The following is a 24,198-nucleotide window of genomic DNA, read 5'->3' as shown; positions in this document are numbered from 1 at the left end:
TCAAAACATTTCATCTGAAGTGTGAAATACCCCATTTGCAAAGTACAAAACCTGTTCCAAAGCAAAAGAGGCTGTTTTGAGAATTTTTCACACTCAAAAACAGCTATTTCACATCTGAAACGTGGGGTGTTTCACATTCAATTCTCTTCCTTTTATTATTTAATACTGAACCCAGTGAACCCACTGAATAATGAACCCAGTGGGAAAGTTCATTTGTTGTTCAGGATGTAATATCGGGAATATGCTGATGATACTCAGTTTCACATTGCCACCCCAGGAGGCTATGAAGACAAAACAGATTGAAGCTGAACCCATGCAAAATGGAATTGCTATTTATAAAACAATGTTCTTGCTCAGTTGTGATGTCATCTCTCAAGCATTATTGCTGAGATAGTAAGTTAATACCTTGGATGTCCTTTTGGAGTCACAAGAGGCAAATAGAAGCTATGGCCAGAGGGCCTCTTGCCCAGCTTTCAGCCACTGAACAGTTGCAGTCCCTTTGGGATAAGGAACTTGCAATAACAGTTTATGTTGTACTACTGCAATGCACTATTCATGGGGCTGCCTTTGGAGACCATTCAAAAGCTACAATTTTTACAAAATGTGATGGGCCATTGGTTGGACTGTGCACGTCATCACAAAGGCATTATACCTGTGCACAAGATTCCCAATAGGTATGCATATGCAGTTCCCAGAAGGGCCTTTGCACTGTCTCATCTTGTGTACCAATTTTGGCTTTTCTGGAATAGCAAGCAGGCTTTATGCACAGCCACTTAAACACTTGGGTTATTAAATTTTACTGTACATGGCACAGCCTCTGAGGTCCACTAAGAAACTTAGTTGGTCAAGCATTATTTTTTTACTTTATTACACTTGATTTTATGCCACTTCAATCAAAAAGTGAATGCATCAACTGAGTGTATAACTCAGTGTAATACTGGTTAGCAGCCTGCAGTTCAAGATGCTGGTTATTATGTCCTACATCAGAGATTGCCTGGCTTATTACTCATCCCCACCCGTTGACAGTTCCCACTCAGGGAAAGAGGGCTTGTTGAGAATCCCTTTGTCAAAAAAATCCAAAAAACCCCATTCAGCAACCTTCTTGTAGGAACAAACAGAAGGAAACATACACACCAAATTACATGAAAAAAGAAGAAAGAAGGATTTACTGTATCTGAGTAGCAAGATGCTTCAAAAGGATCAGAGGACTGAAAAAAATAAATGAAATAACCTGCTAACATATTTACAATATACTCAACAAGTGTCAGGTGTGAACTCGTTATATAATCTGAAATAAGAAGAACTACACACAAGAAATCCACATGTACAAAAATACAAAACAGGACTATGTAAGGAGATAAGCTTATTATTTATCTTATTGATCTGTATACATGCCATCCATTTTATTTACATAGTCTTTTTTATGTGTTTCAATGAAACCTGAAACCTGTTGAATATACTGTTATTTATTTTTCCAGATACTTCTGATGATGAAGTATCCCCACAAAACAATTTCATCTTTTTGATGCTTTCAATTCAGTATCAACTCCTGGTGACTGCCTGGATACGTTCCTGCAGTTTTCTTGGCAAAAATTTGAAGGGGACTTGCCACTGCCTTTTTCCTAGCCCTGAGACAGAGCCAAGGTCACCCACCTGGCTTTGTGCCTAAAACAGGACTAGAACTCATAATCTCCTGACTTCTATCTTGGTGCTTTAGCCACTATACTAAACTGCCTCAAAACATATGGGATTCAGATCCCTTTCATGCCAATTCCCTTCTTTTACCCCCTCTTAGCCTATCCCTCCCTTAGTTTGCTCCTGAAAAGATATGAAAACATAGCTGTTCAGGAAAGTATTTAGGGACAAATGAATACTACTGTACCCCACATGTGGCACATCTGTTTGGCTGTTGTCAATGATCATAAGTTTTTGTTTGTTTTAATTCTGTTATATTGGTTGCATAAACTGTCAGAACTAAGCAGTGTAGAAATCCAACTAAATAAACAATGGCCTTCTGAAAAAGCATGAAAAACCGAATTGCTTCCGAGGGCCTTAGTGGTTGATGTTTGTCTTCTTGGTGTTTTTAGGGTGATCTTGGGATAACATTTTGTTCTTACTGTGGGATTAGCCCAGTGATGACAATTGATTATGTGCTGCATGTGGGTACATGCCAACATACACTTACAGAGATCCTTTATTGATTGGTCAACATAATCCACTGAAAAAACAAGCTGTTCCCTGTTCATTCCATAGCTTTCCCTGACATATAATGGCATATTTGTCTGTTACTTCATTCAAAATTTGTTATTGGAATTTCGTACATGAAATGCGCATGAACTGTAGTACTAAAGGAGATAAAGCTTGTCAGCCCCAACACCAAAGAGCCAAAACTGCTAAATTGGTTTCTCTGTATAAATAAAAAGCAAGCAGTTCTCCAAGCTCCCATAGCAGAGAAACCTAGAATTAAGACAGTTCCTATTTATAGCACTATGATTAGAAACTCGCCACTTCAAAGTTTTTATTCCCTTTATCCATTTATAAGGCCATAACGCAGTTGGACTAGAACTAAATAGCCCAGTGTCCCACAGATCTCACCAGAACTTAATGTGCCATTCAGATACAGTTAAATTAGTAATAGACAGCAGTCTGTGCTCCACAGGACTTTTTCTGCTTCAGAAAACACTCTTTAGTCCCCTCTTCCCCTCTCTTCATGGTTTAGGCAGTAGAGAACCAAAGGGGAAAAGAGCCAGCTTGGATATAGCAGAAAGCTCTTACCATTCTCAGCCTATTGTTTCTTGCTATATATCCTGAGGGGTAAAGTTGGCAGGAACAGGCTTTACCATAAGGAGTACCAGAACAATTCTGCAAAGAGGAGCTAAGAGGCTGAGCAGCTATGATGAGATGCATGTGATTTCCTTTTAAGTTCTTGCAGAACATGCTGCAGTTAGGATGATTATGTGAGTATTTCTACGATCAGCATTTCTCCATTAATGTACATGTGATTGTCTATGTTGTCTCGAGATGTCCAGCATTTCTATTTGAGACAATGTAAGTATGACTTGAAAGATGGAGGTTAAGAGCTAGGTTGTCCTATAGAGGCTTCTGTAGAACCAGTGACATGGTTGTAAAGTTCTCCATTGTGTCCTGTAAAGCAGGGGTCTCTAACCTTGGCAACTTTAAGACTTGTGGATGAGCTGGCTGAGGAACTCTGGGAGTTGAAGTCCACAAGTCTTAAAGTTGCCAAGGTTGGAGACCCTGCTCTAAAGGAGAAGGTTGGTGAAGATGATAGAACTGCTGAAAAATATTGACCTGTTTGATTATAGAAAAGGCAATATCTATGTGTGTTGCTGACTGGAAACCCCTTATGGACTTTATGTGTAAAACAAAAAAAAAATGAACTTATGATCTATGGTTTTGATGATTAGATAGGCTCGATTATAGATAGAAGAGAGTCATAATATAACTTTAGAGAAAGGGGTCAGAAGCCACTTCTTTATATCTTTAGATATCTTTTTTTTTCTTTTCTGTTTTTGTTCTACCTTTTTTCTTTCTGCAATTTAACTTTCTCTTTTATTTCTTCCTTTTTCTTCCTACTCTGTTCTAGTTTGTATTAATTTTGAATCGTTCTGAAATCAGTTTGAATCATTTTGAAAGCATCCAATTAATTGCAAACAAGAGTGAGCAGACCAGATCAATCTCAGATGAACTGTAAAGAACAAAAAGTTAATATTTTCTTAAAGTTGATATTTCAACTTTAAAGTTGATAAAATGAATTTTTATTGCCAGTTTATGAAAAAGAGATTGGGCAACCAGTCTGGAAAGGTATAAGATGCCCTGCTAGAGCAGAGGGTTGAACTAGAAAATCTCCAAGGCACCTTCCAACCCTTTTATGTTCTATGAATGTGTGTTGTATTAATTTTTACTCTTGTTTTTAAACTTTTAGAAAAATAAAAAGGGAGAGAGGGAATGTTGGTGAGTCAATGCTGATGCCGCTTTGCAGAATGGTAATCCCTTTTAAGCATCCTGTATCAAGAGTCAGCAAAATGCTTTCCTCTTCTTGACAAATCCCTGCCATTTTCTGCTGACCACAGAATTTCAAGTCTTTGACAAGTTAAAGTACCTCCCTCAGGGACAAGCCCACTACATTTTCTGAGCTGTATAATAGAGAAAACATTGTAACTCATTTAAATCTGACAGTATTTGTATACATCTCACATACCAACCTAATGAAAGAAAAGGAAAGACTTCAGTTGTTTTTTTCCCCACTGTTTCCAACCTTCCAGATGCATGAGATTATATGCGATCATATTAAAAGCAGCTGTGTCCTCTTCGCTGATGATGTAAAATTATTCAACACCACTGACAATGCCACTACCCTACAAAGCAACCTTGACCATGTGTCCGAATGGTCGCAGAATTGACAACTCCAAATCCCGACTAATAAATGCTCTGTCCTACACATTGGCAATAAAAATCAGAACACCAAATACAAGTTGAACGGAAATGATCTCGTAGATGACACTCACTCTGTCAAGGACCTAGGAGTACTCATCTCAAACAATCTAAGCCCCAGAGCCCATTGTAATAGCATTGCCAAAAAGGCATTAAGAGTTGTTAACCTAATTCTGTGAACCTTCTTCTCCAGTAACATTGTATTGCTAACTAGGGCATACAAAACCTTTGCCAGACCAATTCTCGAATATAGCTCATCTGCCTGGAATCCACACTGTATATTGGACATTAATATGATTGAGCAGGTTCAGAGATACTTCACAAGAAGTATTCCCTATGCCACCAGACATGAAATTTTGGGCTTGGACAATCTGGAACTGCACCACCTGCGGTATGATCTAAGCACAGTACACAAAATTGTCTGCTACAATGTCTTACCTGTCAATGACTTCTTCAGCTTCAACCACAATATTACACAGGCAAACAATTGATACATATTTAAGATAAACTGCTCCAAACTCGATTGCAGAAAATATGACTTCAGCAACAGAGTGGTCAACACCTGGAAAGCTCTACCTGAGTCCGTTGTTACATCCTCTAACCCTCACAGCTTCAACCTTAAACTGTCTACTGTGGAGCTCATCCCATTCCTAAGAGGTCCATAAAGGGGGCATGCATAAGTGCACCAGCGTGCCTACCATCCCTGTCCTACTGTCCCATTTATTTGTATTCATTTCTTTTGTTCATATCCATGTTTATATTTATACCTGCTATCTTCTACATGTTTGACAAACTAATAAATACAAATACAAACTTTCATCATGCCTGGCCAGTGGCAAGCTGGCTAGCATAATGCGGATTGGTAGCATTCACAGAAGAGGTTCATAAAAATCAAGATGGTAGTCATAGCAGCGTCATTGAGTCCTGGTGGCACAGTGGTTAAAGTACAGTATTGCAGGCAAATTCTGCCAACAGCCTGAAGTTCAATCCTGCTGTGGCTCATGGTTGACTCATATCAGTAAAATGAGGACCCAGATTGCTGGGGGCAATATGCAAAAAAATGTTTACATTGTGAACTGCCCGGAGAGTGCTTTAAAGTGCTAAAGGGTGGTATATAAGCCTAAATGCTGTTGCTATTGCTGTTAAAGCCCCACATTTTGTATTTGTAAATCAGTTCTAACTGCCCTGTTTGGCATCAAGCAGTCAATCTCTGGGCATTAATCACTTCAAGATGCATTGCTTAGGAATCTGCTGTTTCCATCAACTTAAGGGAAATAGCATGTTTTCTTTAGCATGCACTAAAATGGACGTTGGTCTTACCTGATACGTCCGTTCTCGAGTAGTAAGAAACGCCAGTCAGGCTGGGTAATCAGCTCCTTTATCCAGCGATGACCGGGTCTGCACTAATTTGAATAGCTCCGCCCTCTTCCCCAGTGTTTCGGCGAGGGCCATGGCGCAGACCGTCGTGTCTTCCTGAAATGAGAGAGAATTAATATCCAAACCCCCCTCCCATCCATTCCGGAGGGCTGGACCAGGGGCGGGGCTGACTGGCGTTTCTTACTACTCGAGAACGGACGTATCAGGTAAGACCAACGTCCATTCTCCGAGGTGAAGAAACGCCAGTCAGGCTGGGGACATACCAAAGCTAGGTGTCACCAGGGAGGGAAGTCAGGCCCGCTGGCTTCTAAGAACGAAGCACCTCCTGCAGGACCCGGCGACCAAAGGCTGCGTCTGCGGAGGCGAAGGAGTCCACCCGGTAATGGCGAATGAATGGAGAGATCGACGTCCACGTTGCCGCCCAGCAAACCTCCTCCAGAGAAGCCTGGGTAGCCCAAGCCGCCGACGTGGCGGCGCTCCTCGTCGAGTGGGCCGTGATGCGAGGCGGAACTGGGAGATGTTGCTGTTGATATGCTGTGGCGATAGTGGCCCTGATCCAATGCCCTATGGTGATGCTGGAGACTCTGGCACCGATGGAAGCAGGTTGAAAAGATACGAAGAGGGCCTCCGTTCTACGGAGAGGGGCTGTCCAAGAGATGTAAATCTTTAGTGCCCTACGAACGTCGAGGAGATGCCAAGATCTTTCCAATCGATGCCCCGGACGCGGACAAAAATCCGGTAGTACAAGCTCTTGAGCTCGGTGGAATCTAGAGTTGATTTTGGGTAGGAATGCCGGGTCAAGGCGGAGGACCACCCTGTCAGTATGAAAAATGCAGAGGTCGCTGCGGATTGATAGAGATGCCAGCTCGGAGATTTGACGTGCTGAGGTGATGGCAACGAGGAAGGCCACCTTGAACGACAAAAAGCGGAGGGACACTTGATGGAGGGGCTTGAACGGAGACAGAGTTAAGGCCTTCAGAACCTTGTTGAGGTTCCATGTAGGGTAGCGATGAATCGGGGGAGGACGGAGGTTGACCGCCCCCCGAAGGAAGATGCGAATGTGAGGGTGACGAGCGATGGAATCCGGAGAATTACAGGATAGAATAGAAGCGATGGCTGCCACTTGTCGTCGCAGTGTATTTGGAGTCAAGCCGGAATCAAGCCCGTCTTGAAGGAAGCAGAGGACTTGCAGAACAGAAGCTGATAGTGGATCAATGGAGGAGCGTCTGCACCACTTAGAGAATGATTGCCACGTAGCTTCATAAATACTTGAAGTAGACGGTCGGCGAGCCGCCTGCATTGTGGAAATTACTCTGGTAGGGATACTGGCTTCCCTTAGGAGGAACCGCTCAGCCTCCAGGCAGTTAGATGGAGCCAAGCGGGATCTGGATGATGTAGAGCCCCTTGTGTGAGTAATATCCTGGAGTCCGGAATGCACCAGTGAGGTGCTATTGACAGCGACAGAAGATCCGCATACCAAGGTCTGCGGGGCCAGTGTGGTGCAATGAGGATGAGTTCCGCTCTTTCGTCTAACATTTTCCGGAGAACCCAGGGAATGAGAGGTAGAGGAGGGAAGGCGTATAGGAGTCCTGTTGGCCACGGGGTGCGGAGAGCATCCGTGGCCTCGGCCTGGGGATCCGGAAAGCGGGAGAAGAACCTTGGGAGCCTGTTGTTCTGGCTCGAGGCAAAGAGGTCTACTACTGGGAGGCCGAAGCAGTTCGTGATGTCGTGGAATAGAGGGAGAGAAAGGCTCCACTCCCCGTGATCCAATCGAGAGCGGCTGAGGGCATCCGCTTGGATGTTGGTTGTCCCCGATATGTGATCCGCCTTCAGTGAGGAGAGATGCGTCTCGGCCCACCGACCAAGGAGGACCGTTTCCACTAACAGGGCCCTGGAATGAGTGCCCCCCATTTTGTTTATATGAGCCTTCGTGGCCATGTTGTCGGTTAGAACAAGGACGTCCTTGCCCTCTACAAGAGGTTGGAACCGAAGGAGAGCTAGTCGAACCGCACGCAGTTCCAGGTAATTGATGTTGTTGCAGCGTTCTAGCCGGGACCACTGACCCTGGGCCATGTGATGAAGAAGATGGGCCCCCCAACCTGTCAAGCTGGCATCCGTTGTGATGACCAGGCGAGGAGGTTCTCTGAAAAATGAGCCTTTGGAGATAGCGTCCGAAGTCCACCATCTGAGGGAAGAGATGACTAATCGAGGCAGGCGAATACAGGACCGTGAGGAACTTCGACCCGCTCGTTGATGGGGAAGGAGAAGCCACTGGAGCTCCCTACTGTGTAACCGGGCCCATGGGACAATCCCAAAGGTGGAGACCATCTTACCAAGGAGGCCGGATAACCTTAGGAGGGATGCTGATTTCTGTGTAATGCAAAGATCGGCCGAGGCTTTGAGACTGGCCTGACGGTCGGGAGAAAGGAATACCTGGGAGGAGAGGGTATCAATAGACGCCCCAAGATGGACAATACGAGTAGATGGGGAGAGATGGCTCTTAGCCCAATTTACAGAAAACCCATGACTTTGCAAGAGGTTTAGGACAGTAGAAAGGTCAGAGTGTGCAGAAGAGAGAGAGGAAGACATAACTAAAATGTCATCCAAATAAAATTGTAAGCGAATAGGGAGAGAACGAATATGGCCAATTAGGGAGGCCATAATCTTAGTAAAGACCCTAGGGGCTGAAGACAGACCAAAGGGTAGGGCCCGGTACTGGTAATGGAAACCCATGTAGTGGAAGCGGAGAAACTGGCGGTGCGAAGGGTGAATAAGAATATGGAGGTAGGCCTCTGTGAGGTCTATGGAGGAAAGAAAGTCACCAGGTCTAAGGCATTCTAGAATAGAGAACAATGTGTGCATCTTGAACCGGCGGTAAGTTATGTACCGGTTCAAGGCTTTGAGGTCTAATATGGCTCGCCAGCCTCCCGATGCCTTCTTTACAATGAAGAGGCGGGAGTAAAAACCCCGTCCGCGCTGGTCAGGGGGGACGGGTTGGACTGCCCTGATAGATAAGAGATGGGTTATAGCAGAGGAAACCAGAGCTTGTTTAACTGGATCCTTAGAGAGAGGACAGGAAAGAAAGAGGGAGGGGGGAGGAGAAGAAAATTCCAACAGAAGGCCTGAGTTTATAGAAGACAAAACCCAAGCGTCAGAAATTGAAGACCGCCATTGGTCATAAAAAAGGGATAGGCGGCCCCCAATTGGAGGATCCCCCTTGAATCTATCTACCTCTCCGGGAGAAACGACCCCGACCCCCCCGATATGAGCGCCTAGGTGGGAACCGACCCCCCGATCTGACCTGATTGTCGGGCTGGGATGATCTTGGCTGGAACGGACGCTGGAAGCGGGGCTGGAAGGAGGAATCAGATGTCCGAAAGGACTGGAGGCGAGGATAAGGTGAATAGCGGGAGTCGGAACGTCGATGTTGGGAAGGGAGGATCTTGCGTCGATCCCGTGTCTCGACCAGGAGAGGTTCCAAGGACGGTCCAAAGAGATTTTCGGGTGAGTAAGGGGAGGATGCTAACTGCCACTTGCAGCACATGTCCGCCTGCCAGTTCCTAAGCCATAAGAGGTGGCGTGAAGTGACAGAGGAACTCAGAGCCTTTGCAGCAAAACGGGTAGCGTTCAGGGTTGCATCTGCCGAGTATTCTAGGGCAGCTGTAATTTTGTTGATGTCTTGTTGAACCCTGGAATCAGTGTGAGGTAAGTGGTCCCGGAGTTGTTTGATCCAGAGGAGTGCAGCCCTGTTGAAGAATGAGGCCGCAGAGGATGATTTAATAGACCAGGCAGCTGCGAGATGGCCCTTGATCAGCGTCTTTTCTGCGCGCTTGTCCTCAGGGCGGAGAACATCTTCCGGTGGTCCTGTAGGATGTGATGGGTTAGCCAAAGCCACGATTGGAGCGTCGACAGTGGGAGGCTGAAGGAGGTCAGACATTGTAGGAGCCGCATTGTAGAGGCGCTTGTCTAGATTGTTTGGGCTTGGACCAGCCCCAGGCAAGGACCATTGGCGACGAAGAACATCCAGAAACAGCTTTGGAGCTGGAATGGTTTCAGGGGCCACAGTCGGCTCAGCAAACAAGGCCGAAGCAGGATCCGCAGTGGAAGATGAGGACTCTGGAAGGGGAACCTCGCCAAGTCGGGTGGTAGCGATGGCCTTAAATAGAAGAGAGCGGAACATCTGAGGGCGGAAAAGGCCTATGAAGGGAGACTTATCTGGGCTCAGACCCTCATCCTCAGATAGAGCGGAGTCGGGGGCCTCCTCGGGCTCGGAGACAGCTGCTTCTTCCGCGGCCAGCTCTAAATCATCCTGATCCATGTCCGAAGAAGGATCAGCCTCAGGAAGATGGCGAAGGTCTCCTGTGGATTGAAGGACTGGACCTGGGTTAGGAGACTGAAGGCCTGTCTGTTGGAGGCATTGGGTAAAGCCTTGGCGCATAGCCCTGATGAGGAGGGCTTCAAACGCCTCTGGGAGAGGAGGGATCGGATCCTGAGGAAATGAAGGAGCTGCAGGAGCAGGCAATTGGGAGGATTGCAGAGGGGTGGGTGAAGGAACAGAGCCAGCCTCAGTCTGGAAAAGAGGCTCCTTGCCAGGGGGAAGGGCAGGTTCCAAGGGGGCTGGGCGATCAGGAGAAAGGCTTCTGACACTACGGGCTTCGTCTTGGACTGCCAGCCCTGAAGATGAGGCCTGTGGAGGGAGGCGATCAGGTGAAGTAGGCCTTGTTCTGGAGGAAGCCCTGTTAAAGGCCTTCTCCATGGCCTTGTGGCGCCGCTGCTCCTCTCTAGAAGACGCTGGCGTGGCCTGGGATGAGGAGGTCTTACTGGCCTTATGAGCCCTTGATGGCATGGCCAGGCTTGAAGGCCCTTCTAGAGGATCGGAAGAGGGCTTGCGAGAGCGATTGCGGCCTCTTTGTTTATCAGCCATAGCCCAAATTGAGTTATGCCCCTTTAAAATGGCCGCCGTCCCAAGCGCGCCAAAAATAAACCGCCCAAAAAACTTACAGCCGAAGGCTCTGTTCCGTAGCTAAGCTCTGCAGCGTTCAGGCAAGCAATTAAGCAGGATCGCTAGCTCGAGGCTATTACTGCGATGTTTTCCAGGGAGCTTGCCGATCGTAAACAAAGGGAGGCTGCTGGGCTAATCGCCTTTGAAATGCAGCGCCGAGTAAAGGAGGCAGGAAATTTGCCGCAAATGAGGGAATCTGTCAGCCGACAGATTCCAAGCCAGAGCCCCGGCTAGCGGCAATCCAGGAAGCCTCCAACCAGGAAGCAGTTGAATAATTAAAGCCAGATATCAATTAGAAGAGTTTAGCTGAAATTTAGTTGTAATTTAGTAGAAATAGCAAGCGAGAGCTGAAGACACGACTATCCAGTCAAGCACCGAGTCGAAACACTGGGGAAGAGGGCGGAGCTATTCAAATTAGTGCAGACCCGGTCATCGCTGGATAAAGGAGCCGATTACCCAGCCTGACTGGCGTTTCTTCACCTCGGAGAACTAATTGGAGCCATGACCGACTATGGAAAAGATTTCAGGATTTTAAAGAATGGTATGGGTTCCTCAAATCTCAATATAATTTAAAGATTTGGGTGTTAATCTTAATACCACCCTCTCTCTCAATTATTTAACATTTTTAAATGATTAAAACTGGGGCTTATCATCACTAGTTTTGGGATTTCAAAAATCTGTCAAGTTACCTGGAACCTCCAAATTGTGCTTTCTGCATCCCTGGCTGAGCAATAGGGTTGTTGGTTTGTTTAGTCTTTATTCATTCAATAACCCACAATTGTATGTATTTGTACGTTGCTGTGACTATAAACAATAATGATGCAAGGCTTATGAATGGCTGGATTCAAAGATGTGTGATCCCTTCATTCATTGATCTCCTTCATCTTTGAGGCAACTGCATAGCAAAATTGAGCTTCAGTGGTACACAAAGCATGGTTGCTTGTAGAAACTGTAGACACAACATCTTTAATGCCTCCTCAATGCCCATAGACATCCCAATACATTTCTAGACACATTACTAGAGTTGATATGTCATATGTTTGCCAGGTTTTGTGAAATTTCAGGGTTCTCGTGGAAGTTCATATGGGTTTTTATTGTTCCTATCCAAGTTCTCTTCAGATTTCAAGGAGACGTGGCTGAAATTCCTAAAATCTGAACATTTAATGAGATTTTAAATAATGTTTTTTTAAAATATTATATCCTGGAGAAGGCACTAGACCTACTGCACAAGGCTATCTGATGATACACAGCACTTTAAAAATTTTAAGGTGGAAATATTGCAATAAATATTCAGAGACGTGAGATGAGAACACAATGCTACTATTCTTGTGTTATTGCTATATTAGTATCTTTATCAGTCCTTGTCACAACCTGCTGTGGAAAGGAGGACTTTGTTTACCTGATACATCATGGATGAGAAGAATGCATTAAGAGACTGCTGAGATATGGTATGGGAAGCTGAATGGCTGAATCACCTAGTATTGATCTTCTTTTATGGACTAAGATTTTGTTTGTCAAACATCTATAGAGCAGGCGCAAGTCTACAGCTGAAACTTTTACTGCCAGGAAGATACAAGAATGGGAGACACTCCAACTGTTGATTTTTTTTCCCCCATCACAGGTAGCTATTGAAGTCTCAGAGCTTCTGTCTATCAACAGATGGTAGTTCTATATTTCAGCAAATATATATTTAGGATACTCACTGAAGCAGAGCCCATTCTTATAACTTTACCAAGCTGTGAGTTTATCATACCACCCAGCCATCACTGTGGCAATGTGAAGTCTGTCTTAATTTGTGTTGTATATTGTCAGAGACGGCTGGATGACACTATCAATCCCTAGTGCAGAAATGCTCTTAAGACATGATACAACTAAGGCAGTTTGAAATGCCTCAAAACAAGCTTTGTTCATCCCACAAAACAAACTATATGATTTAAACAACAAAGACTGAAGTGCCATCTACTGGAGCTGTAAGGATTCTCACTAAGTTGGAACTCTTCTCAGATTTCTTTTATCATGCTACGTCATTGATTGGATGGAAAAGTGGAATATAATGGGAATGCATAAAGCATGGCTTGTTAGCATCTTTTCTCCCACTGGATAAGACCTAATTTTGGCCTTATTTTTTTTTTCTTTTGGGGGGGTGGGGGGTGGGCGGGATATTTTCTTATTTTAGAGTTTGCTGAGGACTTCGAGGATAGGGTATCTTATGGTTTGCAGTTTAAGGCACCCATTTTACTCCTCAAACCTTCACAAACATAAGTTATGGGGTTCCACCCTTGCTATGCCATTTATATGTATATTGTCCTGAAATTAATAGAAGTTGTGCATTCCCGCGGTATATTTTAAAAAAGCCTGTGTAAGATTCTTGAAGTGTAGAGTATTGTAAGAATTTATACAGTGTGTACAGCAGGAATGGATGAATTTCATTAGAAGTCAGCTGTCCATTCATATTAAGGATTAGGTTAGGGTTAGGGCTAAAATCTTACCACTTAGCATTTTAATGTTTATAACTGTTTTATATTTCAATGCTTTCTTGTATACTACCCAGAGTCCCTCTTTGACATATTTGGGCAGTTCATAAATGTGAAGAAAGGGAAGGGAAGGGAAGGGAAGGGAAGGGAAGGGGAGGGGAGGGGAGGGGAGGGAGGGAGGGAGGGGGGAGGGAAGGAAGGAAGGAAGGAAGGAAGGAAGGAAGGAAGGAAGGAAGGAAGGCAGGCAGGCAGGCAGGCAGGCAGGCAGGCAGGAAGGAAGGAAGGAAGGAAGGAAGGAAGGAAGGAAGGAAGGAAGGAAGGAAGGGCAAAAGAAAATCAAATAAAGAACATGCAGTTCTATACCACCTCAAAAAAGATTTTTAACTATAAGTTCCCAGTTACAGGTTCCTAAGTTAGGAAAGTAGCTAATTTAAGCATCACCATAAATATTTATCCATTGGCCAAAAGAATAAATGAAAGAGGAGAGAAATATACATATACACATACATACACATACACATGTAACCATGACCTGATCATGTCTTCAGGATACCTGTACTTCCTAAAGGGGGTGAAATCCATGCCTGTTACATTTTATGCTTTTCTTATATTTATTACTGAGGCAAAGTAGCTGATTCTTATAAACTTAACATTCTATCAAGTTCAAAGTGGAATTTACACACTCACTGGTTTCTACGTTCATGCCTCCCTAAGAAAGACTAATTATTTTGATAGCAGATTTGATGTGAGGGGTTGTAATGCCCCCATCCCGAATCCTATTTGAGGCTCTTCGCATTTATAGATAATGACAACAAAATGATTTTTCCAAATACAAAAATGAAAGTAGAAATTAAAGCTACTTGGAGGCACTCTCATTTCCATGTAGACTTTGGTAGGACAGCAGTTCATCATGACATACGATCATTGCATCCGAAGTCAGGAAACAAGTATGTATAGCTGGGCTTTTCATTGTGATATGACCACACATATATGACCATTTTGCATCATTGTGCCTTATTGTGGATGTCAATGCATTGCTACCTTTTCATTTCCTCAAAATAGTCAGTTGGAGATTATTATTATTTTTTTAACAATGGAAAATGAGAATGATTAGATTGTCCCTAAACCCCAGGAAAAAAATGGCATAAAAATTAGACATTGTACTTTTCGATAATATTATCTCTGTTTTAGTGGTGGCCAATGGATTGTCTTTCAGCCCCTGATCTTGGGATACTTGGCCACTGATATTACAAGTATCTGGGACAAATTCTAGCATAATTCTCTGTCTCTCTGCAGTGCCCTGCAAACTGCTAGTCTTTTGCAAATAGTTGCCTAGACTGTGCAATTAAAAGAGCTTAGGCAAGATTTATAGCAGGATTATATCTGCAGGGTATTGTCAATGTCTAACATTTGGACACTATGTGGTCCTTAAAAATAAGCAATTACAAGAAGCTTGATGTGCTGTATAAACATATAAACACAGAAGCTTTTGCACAAAGTTGGAAAATATACCTCTTCTGATTAATATAGCAGATGGAGAGAGAGGAGCAAACTACACGCACAAATATCTATCAACAAAACCTTTTAAAGAACCAATCCCATTTGTCAATGAATCTCTGGAATCTGAAAAGCAATTCTGCAGATTCTCCCAAGATCTGTATCCATAGCTGAATTGCCATCTTTTGTATCAGCTCTATTCTGATGCTTTAAGTGGCAACCTGACCTACAGAAATTTAGTAGACTAAGCTGTTTCTGGCAAAGAAATACTGTAATAAAGTAATTTTACCTGCTAATATGCATGCCCTTAGGCAGCTCTTAAAGACTCAAGAATAGAGATAATAAAAATAGGATAACAATTCTGTCTTATGCAGGCTATGTTTTTATAATAAATTTATTCAAATTTACATATACAAAGATAAAAAGATTAGATTAAAGATGAATGCAAACTAATAAAAATATAAAAAAGAAAAAATGCAGAAAAAAAGGGTAAAATAAAAGGAATAATAAAGAAAAAAGATATATAAAGAAATGATTTCTCCCTTCATCAAGACAAATATAATTTCAATAACTTATCACCTTCTCTGATACTACAACAAAAAATCCTTTCCTGCCATATTTTATCTATAAACAAATTTTAAAGCCTTATCATTCAGTCGTAGTCAGCAAATGCCCATTAAAAGTTAACAGGAATATCATATATATTTTAACCTTAATCAAATAAACCAGTTTTATATTTCTTTACTTTTAAGACAATAGCTTATCACTTTCTCTAAAAATACAACAAAAGATCACTTCTTCTCATATCTTATCTCTTATTTATGAACAAAACTTTAAAGCCTATCATCCAATCCTGATCAAGCAAAATCCACTAAGAGCTAACAGAAACCACGACGCATAGATTTTAACCTTGATCAAATAAGTGGACTGAAGATAGAACCATAGAGAATAGAATCAACTATTTTGGTAGATCCATCAAAAAAATCAGCTCCTTGGAATTCCTCTGCAGAACAAGGAGAAGACCCAAGATTGCCCACTCAATGATTTTGGAAAGTTATAAAGTTATAAATGGATTAAGAGTCCATATGGATTTGTAATAAGATTTTGAAATTAATTACAAGAACCCTTCCTGTGGGTTGTTTAAATTCTATTTAAAAAAATGAAGATATTGAAACTAAGTGTAACTACCCTTCCTGTGGGAAAATGTTTTTGATTAGGGGGGAAATGATAATAGGGAACTTTGAAAGTTGGACACTAGAGGGAACCAAAAAGAATGAAAGATTATAATTAGTATTTAACTAATATAGAATGGAGCAAAGTATTCTAACTTTGGAAGAATTCAAGGATATTTGGGAACAATGCACTCAGAAATTACTTTTAAAATTATTTGCCATTGTTAAAAATGGATTTAAAAGCTATGATAGAAAGAAAACAAGATTGATACTGAGGTTGTTTTGAATATGGAATTAAAAATGACACCTTACAAGAATAAAATGGAAAAAGTTGTACACTCGAAGAGAATATACACAGCTCAGGATGGCAACTATGGAGTCCTTGGTGTTCTCTGAACTTGGTTGTTTGCTTGCAGATGTTTCATAATCCAATTAGGTAACATCTTCAGTACTAGGAAGTATGGAGTTTGCTCCTTGTTTATATGCAGTAGCTTACTCTGCCAGTCTTGGTGGGATTTGGTTTTCCGGCACACATGCCCCAAAATAACATGGTTGGAATTTTTACATGTGCAGAGGAGGTCATAGGGTAGAGCAGGTTTATTATGCTTTCAGAAGAACAACAAATCTAGATTTATAAAGAACCTGCATAAGGCCTGAAAGGCACCAGTCAGGTTTTACGGAATAAGATGCCTTTAAAAAATCCAAATGTTCACTGTCTCTTCAACCCAAGTCAAACTGGCTAAGGAGGGCAGTGCCCAGTAAGTAGAAGGGAAGGGGGTATGTTCACACCAACCTGAAGTAACCAATAGTATCTGGCCAGAACCATCTCATCAACTGCATAATCAGTGATGCACACCAGTGAAGAGAGAAACATTGTTGTAAATTTGGAACAATTGAGGATGATTTTAAATTGCCTCAGCCATCGGTTGGGGAGGAGAGAAAGCCAAATAAAGTAGTTATTATGATCGTTTTAATATAATCACTTTTCTGTTCGCATAGCAATAAAATGTTTTTAAAAGTCAGCATGTACCCATAAAGGAGAATTTTTAATAGACAATGTCCAGCTGAATTACGACAGGAAACAGAATATATACCTAATTGCTAGATGATCTGTTGATTATCACCATTTTAAATACCTTAAGACAGCAATTTGGTTGCATTTCAAGAAATATAAGACTTCCAAAGATCCTTCTGAGCAACCCAATTTATAACAATAACTTCCTTGTCTCCTTCATACATTATCATTTTTATTCAATATATCTAATGGGAACCAATTATTCATTCAATTAATACTTTCAACACAGTGTCTGTAGATACATTATCCTGAAGCTTTGTAATGACATTCTGTGACTTCCAAGTCTGGCATTTAAAGATAATTCCATTAATCTATGTCAAGATGTTCTATTATCCATATACCGCATCTTTATAAGGATATGAATTTACATACCATTCTCCCTGGATTTCTGGATGAAGGCTTCTACTCCACTTTCACCATAGCTCCCTTCAGAAGCTAAAGTTGAAACATAATTCCACTTGAATGCTTTAACAATGTCTACCATCGCCTGGGCTTGGTAAGTATCAGAGGGGACAACGCGGGAAAAGAAGTCATATCTACTGTTGTCACTCAGGTCAGGGGCTGTAGAAGCATAGCTTATCTGAGGAATCTGTGAAAATAAAAGGAGAAATCGCAACATTAAACAGTAGAACAAGAGTTAGATATCCCTAAACCATGTCCTACTTTTCTAATGGATTAGAAACACTAAATAAATAGACAATGAAACTTATAACTTTTCAGAGCAAAGACAGATAGATTAACAACTGTACTGGATTTAAGGAGTTCCCTATATTCCACCAGATTTAAGTCATTATTTGTTGTCACAACATCTGACAACATCAATCACTCCCTTATACTGAGGAAGAAAATTAGACCAGGAAGGAGCAACCTAGCACCTTCTATGCATGTTAGACTACAATGTTTACAGCCCACTCCACTCCCATTTATCCAGTTAGCTGAAATAAATGAGAGCCAATATCCTAAGGATGAATTGGGCTTTTTTTTCTTTCCTTCAGTTGAATTTCTTCTTTTTAGGGTGCATTCATCAGGTTTTTGTATGTTTGTAGGTAGAGAAGACTAACCATTTTCTGGAGGTTCAGTCAAAAGGGGCTCCATGGGCTCCATAAAATGAGAGGTTTGGAGTCTGCATGTGGCCTGGGTCCCCAGGTGCCTCTTTTATAAAACAGTCAACTGGCAGATCACCAGTTCCATGCTTGCATGATGCCACCTTAGATATCCTTCTCTGTCCCTCATGTTATTATGCTGTTAATAAGGATCCTGGAAGGCTCCATTGATTATCATTCCGTAGCTGCAGCCTCTTCCAGATTCTGCACTTATATAAGTCAGCTCTGATACCAATTACAGTGGTTAGAAAAGTTTGCTGACAGTGGTTAGAAACATTTTTAAAGCTCAGTAAAGAAAGTGTCTTTTCCCATAGTAGCTTTATTACAGACTAGAAATCTACCTCAATTTATGATGGGAATAACCAGACAATTGTTTTGCTGTCACAAACATTAGAAACAGTGCCCACCGAGTTTCAACTTTAAAAAACAGTGGGTTTTTTTTATCAAACACTGTCTAGGAAAAGCATTACATGCTAAATAGTGTCTAATATTAATACAATAACATTTCCATAATTAAATATGATCAAATATGACATAGCAATGGGCATCTTTCAAAGAACTCTGCATTCTTTGCAAGCTATTGAGAATTCTCCTCCCATACACACACACTTTTTTTCCCCTTAGAGATGGAGATTTCACTACGAATATTCTGTAGCAACACATAGCAACATCTAAATATAAGGTGTGCTCCAGGACATTCTCAATGCAAAACTGAAAATGTTGTGCCTACGATTGTGCCTGTAAGAATTGGAGTCATTCCATAAAATAGATCCTGGAATCTTTTCTGGAGATGTAGCATATGAAACATGGGGAGATAGAAAATATAATATAGGTTTTGCAAATATTTTTAAATATTAAGAATCACTGAATATCAGTTCAGTGCATCAGCTGTCAAGTACTGCAAAATACCAACAAATAGTCAACTGTTGAAAACCAAATATAGTTGAATGTCAGAGATGCAGAAAGTCTAAAGAAATTTTCAACAGGGAACAAAACCTGAAGAACATTTACCATCAAAATTCACAGGGAGAACTTTGAAAGGAAATGTTTGGAAAAAGCCCTGAGTTTGTATGAGTTTATATGCCTAGAGACCACATAGTCAATTAATTACAAAGCATAATAAAATTTATAACCAACACTTCATTTCCACAGCAGTTATTCCACAGTACATTATTATTGACAATATTTAGATTGATGCTCCAACCTAAATCTTTATATTTCTGAACAGGTAATATCTTTTTTCATTGACTTAGATAGATTACCCCCATTTCATTTTACTCATGGAGAGCCAAAGCTATTGTTTAAGCAATTAACTCCAAATTATCAAATGACCTTCAAATCCAAACTAAGGGCCATTGCAGGAAATCCTCATGTTATATCCATTCATTCAATGGCCATTCAAAGTTACAAGGGTCCTCATTAAGGTGCACTTAAAACCAGCCATTAGAATCTCAGCTATTGCAGAGCCCCTGCAGTAATGTGATCAAAATCTGGGCATTTGATGCCCAGCTCACAATTATGACATTGCAATGAGCTTTGGTCATGTGTCTGAGATTTCCAACATTCCTATTGGTTTCCCATAAGAAAAATCAATAGGGAAGCCATCAGAAGACAGAAATCATGGTCACATGAGGTCCTCACTTAACAATCCATGTGGTTTTCACTTAATAATGGCAATCAGAACTGCCTTTACTAAGCAATATTATCATGTGATATTACACTTTACGACCATGATGTTTAGAAATGACAACTCTAGTCCCAATTACCAAAAACTACCTGTATTATAATTGGTCAATCATACCATTAATTTAGATTAACTCAGTTAGTAAAATCATATTAAGTTATGGTTGACTTTGCCCTCTCAATTCCTGGCAAATAGATGGGGAAGAAATGGAGGTAGTGACAGATTTTATATTCCTGGGCTCCAAGATCACCGCAGATGGGGATTACAGCCAAGAAATTAAAAGATGCTTGCTCCTGGGGAGGAAAGCTATGACAAACCTAGACAGCATACTAAAAAGCAGAGACATCACCTTGCCAACAAAAGTGTGTATAGTCAAGGCTAAGGTTTTCCCAGTTGCAATGTATGGCTGTGAAAGTTGGATCATAAGGAAGGCTGAGTGCCAAAGAATTGAGGCCTTTGAACTATGGTGCTGGAGAAGACTCCTGCGAGTCCCTTGGACTGCAAGGCTATCATACCAGTCAGTCCAAGAGGAGATCAACTCTGACTGCTCTTTAGAAGGCCAGATCCTGAAGATAAAACTCAAATACTTTGGCCACCTAATGAGAAGGAAGGACTCACTGGAGAAGAGCCTAATGCTGGGAACAATTGAGGGCAAAAGAAGAATGGGATGACAGAGAATGGGGTAGCTGGATGGAGTCACTGAAGCAGTTGGCGTGAGATTAAATGGACTCCAGGGGATGGTAGAGGACAGGAAGGCCTGGAGGAACATTATCCATGGGGTTGCGATGGGTTGGACATGACTTTGTGACTAATAATAACAACAACAACAACAAGGTAGTTGGCAATGGGATATTTTGGAAATGATTGGAGATCTTTCTTCAGTATTCTGAATAGCAAACAAAAATATTCTAAAAATTGGTGTTTATAAGATGATACAATTGGGTTATAAGTGAAGAGAGTGCTAAATGTTATGTCAGTGCTGCTACACATAGATATATATTTGTAGAACAGAACAAGTTGAATCAGTTATATCACACATGACTTACTATACAGCCCAGATAATGAAAATATCATACTTGAAACTATTTCAACTATTTTAATTTTTGTACTTGTTGATTTTAGGGAAGTCTTTGAGATAATTTAATTGACTTAGTTCTATTAATGCACAAAACCAGGGACCAAATTTTAACTTGGCTGGGAGACAACCAAGAAATCCCAGGTGTATAGGAAACAAAATCCTAATAGAAGACCATTACAGATTATTTCGATATTGTTGTTAAGAAAAATTATGTGATTATATCTGTGAAGTCACCAGGACCAGAGTTTAACTTGAGGAAGTCTTTAGATATTAAGTCTGTGAAAAACAGTAAAATTAGTATTAACAAAATGGCAGAGAACAACAATAACGATAAATACAATGAAAATAAGATTAGAGAAACACTGTTATTAGTTTCCCCATCCCAATGTGGGTCTAGTTGCATTTGTGCTGGTTTATGACCACAATAAATCTTTGATTAAAGTACAAAAACCTTTGAATATCACCAATCATCAGTGGTACACAGATGATGGCACAACAAATCCAGATAGTATTGTCACCAAACACGTGCTACCATATGTTCAGAAAATACATAAGTGAAAGGGGAATAATGAATAAAAAACAGCCAGCATAATAGGAAGAGAGGGAACAGTCTAACTTCACAAGAAAGCAACTTTTCAGAAATAAGTGTTTCCACAAAAAGTGAAAATGAAAAAGAGCTAAGCCAACCAAGTAGAGGAGAAGTCAGGGTAACATCAGTTTCTTACATCTCTTGTTCAGTACTCACAAGAGATATTGATTCCCCAGGTGAAAGTGACATAAAAGGGCAGCCTAATAAAAGGGGAAAGCAGTGATGGCAATGGAACCATAGATCAGAACATATGACAATGGCCTACCCAGTTGCGTGAGGAAGACTTACATTTCTCCACTAGCAACTTATAACATTCTTTCAAGTCACCCAATCATTGCTGTGTCCAAAATAACAGTAATGAAGACAGCCTTTATATCACTTTAGCAATGGCTAGATGCTGAAGTGATATAAAGAAATTTATACCAAGGGAAAGCTACAAGCTTTCAGTGGGGAAATGTCTTAGCCTAAAGCTTGCTGAAGCACAGTCTTGGAATGGAAGCTCAGTATTAAAAGCTCTTATCAATGAAGCAGTAAATAGCTCTCTTAAATTAATCACAGTTGTCTCACACTGAATTGTGAATTAGAATGATTTAGCACCAGAGGGGGTTTACGTCGCTTAGCATTTGTAGTGCGCTTTACATTGACATAACGTTCGGCAGACATTCATGAATCTCAGTGATGGGAAAGACTTATTCAGTCACTCTTCGATGCTATGGAAGATGTTAAAACAACATCCATTTTTCATCTCATATTCTTTTAATTTTATGATATATTTTCCATTCAAGAAGATGACTATGGGTCTTCATGGAATCTCCTTCAACGTGTCAGCCAATGATCCAAATATAACCAACTCACAGAATTGCATATCCATTGAATCAAATAGCAAATGACAAAGAACAGCACCTGGCTGCAACATTAATTTAGATTTGCTTTATAGAATATGCTATTTTTATACATTATTATAATTTTAATTTGGCTTACTTAATTTCCACAATATAATTACACTAGTTCTCCACTTATACGCCAAACATAAATGAACTAGGGAGTCCCCAGACCAAATACAGAATATCTCACTTACTGTTTGAAACAAATTGCAGAATATATGTGACCAATCAAAGAAAGAGGGCTAAAAGGGTATTAAATAAAATTATTTAGCCACATTGCAGTCTTTCTTAGGGAAATAAAGCAATAAATTAAATTTATATCTTAAGCAAAAGACTTGAGGAATACTCTCCAACTGAACCTCTTTTATCCTGAAATATAAACGGAGCATTCTCTCTGTAAAAGATAAAACGTAGAGGTCACAGCAGTTTCTAAAAAAAATAGAGGACACTAAAGCTCACCTTTTTCCTTTGTTTTGTTTATAAAATGCAACTTAGAGATTGCAATCTGAAATAGAAGAGTATACTTAACCCTTTCACCTCAAGTTGCTTTCTATTAGAAACCTGTTTGGGGAAAAATAGAACTACCCATATATTTTCTTCTGCAAGAAGAAAAGTAGCTGAGGGTAATATCCCCAGTATACCATTCCTCCACTTCAAATGGCAGTCTTTGTGATTACAAAACCCCAATTATAAGAAAAACCAACATGTGGCTTAGATATAAAGGAAGTAAAATCCATAGCCATAACCCCTCTTCTCCTTTGGTGTCTGCAGCAATGTTCATATTTTTTGAACAACCTCCAATTCTTCTGAGTTGATAAAGGTTGTTTGCAGATAAGCGGGGCACAAATAAAACTAGTAGAGGCTGTACCTAACTTGCTCAGGATTTGTAAACCATGCCAAAGAAGCAGCCCATTGAAAAGAGCAATGACATACAAATGAGAGTAGATGATGATTGTCGTGGTGGTGGCAGCGGTGGCATCCATTCAGTCATGTCTGACTCTTGACAATTCAGGTCTCTCCACAATCTTGCACTATTCCTTTAGTTCAGTGTTTCTCAACCTTGGCCGCTTGAAGATGTATGGACTTTAATTCCCAGAATTCCCCAGCTGGCTGGGGAATTCTGGGAATTGAAGTCCACAAATCTTCAAGCGGCCAAAGTTGAGAAAAGCTGCTTTAGTTGTTCTATGCTCTGGCTTGTCAGCTTTAGCCTGATTTTCTTTTACCACTAACTCTTCCAAACATAATTGCTTTCTCCAGTGAATTCTCCTGCATGACCTGGCCAAAATAAGGGAGATGCAGTTTTGTTATTTTTCATTCTAGTGACATGTCTGTGTTATGAGCTCCAGTAAAAAAACAGATTTGCATCATGACACTGCTGTGTAAGGTTGGGCTCAAAGTTATTTTCTAATAGCCATGCTACCAGCCCCAGTTAATTATACTTTCTTTTGATTATGTTTATTTATATAAGACACTTGACTGTTGCTTGAAATATTATAGTAACTAGCTCAAATGCGACCATACGCAATGTATCTCAGTCTCTACATTTTGAAAACAGCAAGCACAAAGGCACCTTCGAGATTAGACAATTGTTGTCAGGTGCATCAAATAAGCTGAAAAGGAAGCCTTGCACGTTGTGTGGCACTGGTTGATTGGATGCTGCCTGGCACCCTGAATCTAAGGAAGAAATCCTTTTCCATTCTTGGACAACATCCAAGAACAGCTAGAATCTGTACAGAAGCCCACACTATTTCTAAAAGGAGTGAGACACTAAAGCCTAATGTTTTCTTGTATGTTACATCATCTTTGAAAGC

The 24,198-nt window shown here is 41.1% G+C and overlaps 1 protein-coding gene and 1 pseudogene across 2 annotated transcripts in view; one reads left to right on the top strand and one right to left on the bottom strand.

Annotated features, from left to right (window-relative positions):
• GRM4 (glutamate metabotropic receptor 4) overlaps positions 1-24,198 on the bottom strand; it is a 355,948-nt gene that overhangs the window by 190,005 nt on the left and 141,745 nt on the right. For both annotated transcript variants that reach the window (XM_034414637.3, XM_034414638.3), the window contains exon 3: positions 17,422-17,638. In XM_034414637.3, coding sequence (XP_034270528.1) covers positions 17,422-17,638 — 217 coding nt within the window. The remainder of the gene's footprint in view (positions 1-17,421; positions 17,639-24,198) is intronic.
• LOC148114577 (uncharacterized) lies at positions 4,284-5,117 on the top strand (annotated as a pseudogene).

Source organism: Pantherophis guttatus, chromosome 3 (assembly GCF_059756535.1).
Source record: "Pantherophis guttatus breed Tessera chromosome 3, ASM5975653v1, whole genome shotgun sequence".
NCBI classification, from domain to species: Eukaryota; Metazoa; Chordata; class Lepidosauria; order Squamata; family Colubridae; genus Pantherophis; species Pantherophis guttatus.
The sequence above is the reverse complement of the archived record's forward strand: the minus strand, read 5'-3'. Positions and strand labels throughout refer to the sequence as shown.